Source organism: Aplysia californica, unplaced genomic scaffold (genome assembly GCF_000002075.1).
Source record: "Aplysia californica isolate F4 #8 unplaced genomic scaffold, AplCal3.0 scaffold01575, whole genome shotgun sequence".
Taxonomy (NCBI): domain Eukaryota; kingdom Metazoa; phylum Mollusca; class Gastropoda; order Aplysiida; family Aplysiidae; genus Aplysia; species Aplysia californica.
In genome coordinates, this window is record NW_004798845.1 from 7,901 (window position 1) to 9,346 (window position 1,446).

At 44.5% G+C, this 1,446-nt stretch overlaps 1 protein-coding gene across 1 annotated transcript in view; it reads right to left on the minus strand.

The window, feature by feature from the left end:
* LOC101856633 (E3 ubiquitin-protein ligase AMFR) overlaps positions 1-1,446 on the minus strand; it is a 20,371-nt gene that overhangs the window by 7,463 nt on the left and 11,462 nt on the right. The window contains exons 7-8 of the mRNA XM_035973631.1: positions 712-752; positions 340-367 (exon numbers count right to left, since the gene is read on the minus strand). Coding sequence (XP_035829524.1) covers positions 340-367; positions 712-752 — 69 coding nt within the window. The remainder of the gene's footprint in view (positions 1-339; positions 368-711; positions 753-1,446) is intronic.

The window sequence follows — 1,446 nt, forward strand, 5'->3', positions numbered from 1 at the left end:
CCCCCGGAGTTTCTGAATCTATTCATTATCTATCAATGAAGCTTTGAGAGAAAGAAACAAAATAGGCATGTTAGCAGGGACACTAGGAAGCCTCCAACAATCAAATATGCCAAAAGACAACCTATGAGAACAAACCAATTATGGCATGATCATCCACTGTGTTGACCTAGTTTGAAAACTGCAAGGACAGCAAATTAGAGTAACAGCAATCTTCGTAGTTTTGTTTTAGTGAGGTTTTATAGCGCTCGCAACTGCCTAAGGTCATACGAGCACCAAGGGGTGGATGTCAACAGAGAAGTCCTTACAGGGAATGAGGCTTACTCTGCTCCCCTCTCTTGCCTCAACAGCACAAAGTCTGCTCAGCAATCTTGAAAAGGCACCACCCCCAACAATAAACAAAACCCAAGAAAGGGAAGTCACACGCTACGAGAATATGTCCATGTACAAGGGCGTCACATTGGGTTTTCACGATGGGAACAAATATCACATCTCCCATCATTCACAAATATCACATCTCCCATCATTTACAAATATCACATCTCCCATCATTTACAAATATCACATCTCCCATCATTCACAAATATCACATCTCCCATCATTCACAAATATCACATCTCCCATCATTCACAAAAGCGGCAACATTGACTACATTTCAATGATGACATGAGGCTGTTCCAGATAGTGAAAGGGTTTTGTGACGGCGCCACCTACCTCAACATGACATACAGGCACTTCAGCAACAGCAGGAAACACTGGGGACAGAGGGAGACACATCAGGTCAATCACTCACATCAAACAGACCACATCAGGTGAGTCACTCACATCAAACAGACCACATCAGGTGAATCACTCACATCAAACAGACCACATCAGGTGAGTCACTCACATCAAACAGACCACATCAGGTGAGTCACTCACATCAAACAGACCACATCAGGTGAGTCACTCACATCACAAAGAGACCACATCAGGTCAATCACTCACATCAAACAGACCACATCAGGTGAATCACTCACACCAAAGACACCACATCAGGTGAATCACTCACATCACAAAGACACCACATCAGGTCAATCACTCACATCAAACAGACCACATCAGGTGAACCACTCACACCAAAGACACCACATCAGGTGAATCACTCACACCAAAGACACCACATCAGGTGAGTCACTCACATCAAAGAGACCACATCAGGTGAGTCACTCACATCAAACAGACCACATCAGGTGAATCACTCACATCAAAGAGACCACATCAGGTGAATCACTCACATCAAAGACACCACATCAGGTGAATCACTCACATCAAAGACATCACATCAGGTCAATCACTCACACCAAAGACACCACATCAGGTCAATCACTCACACCAAAGACACCACAGCAGACGTAGCAAAGTCTGTGTCAGGATGACACCATACAAACACTTCTCAAAGCCCCCCCG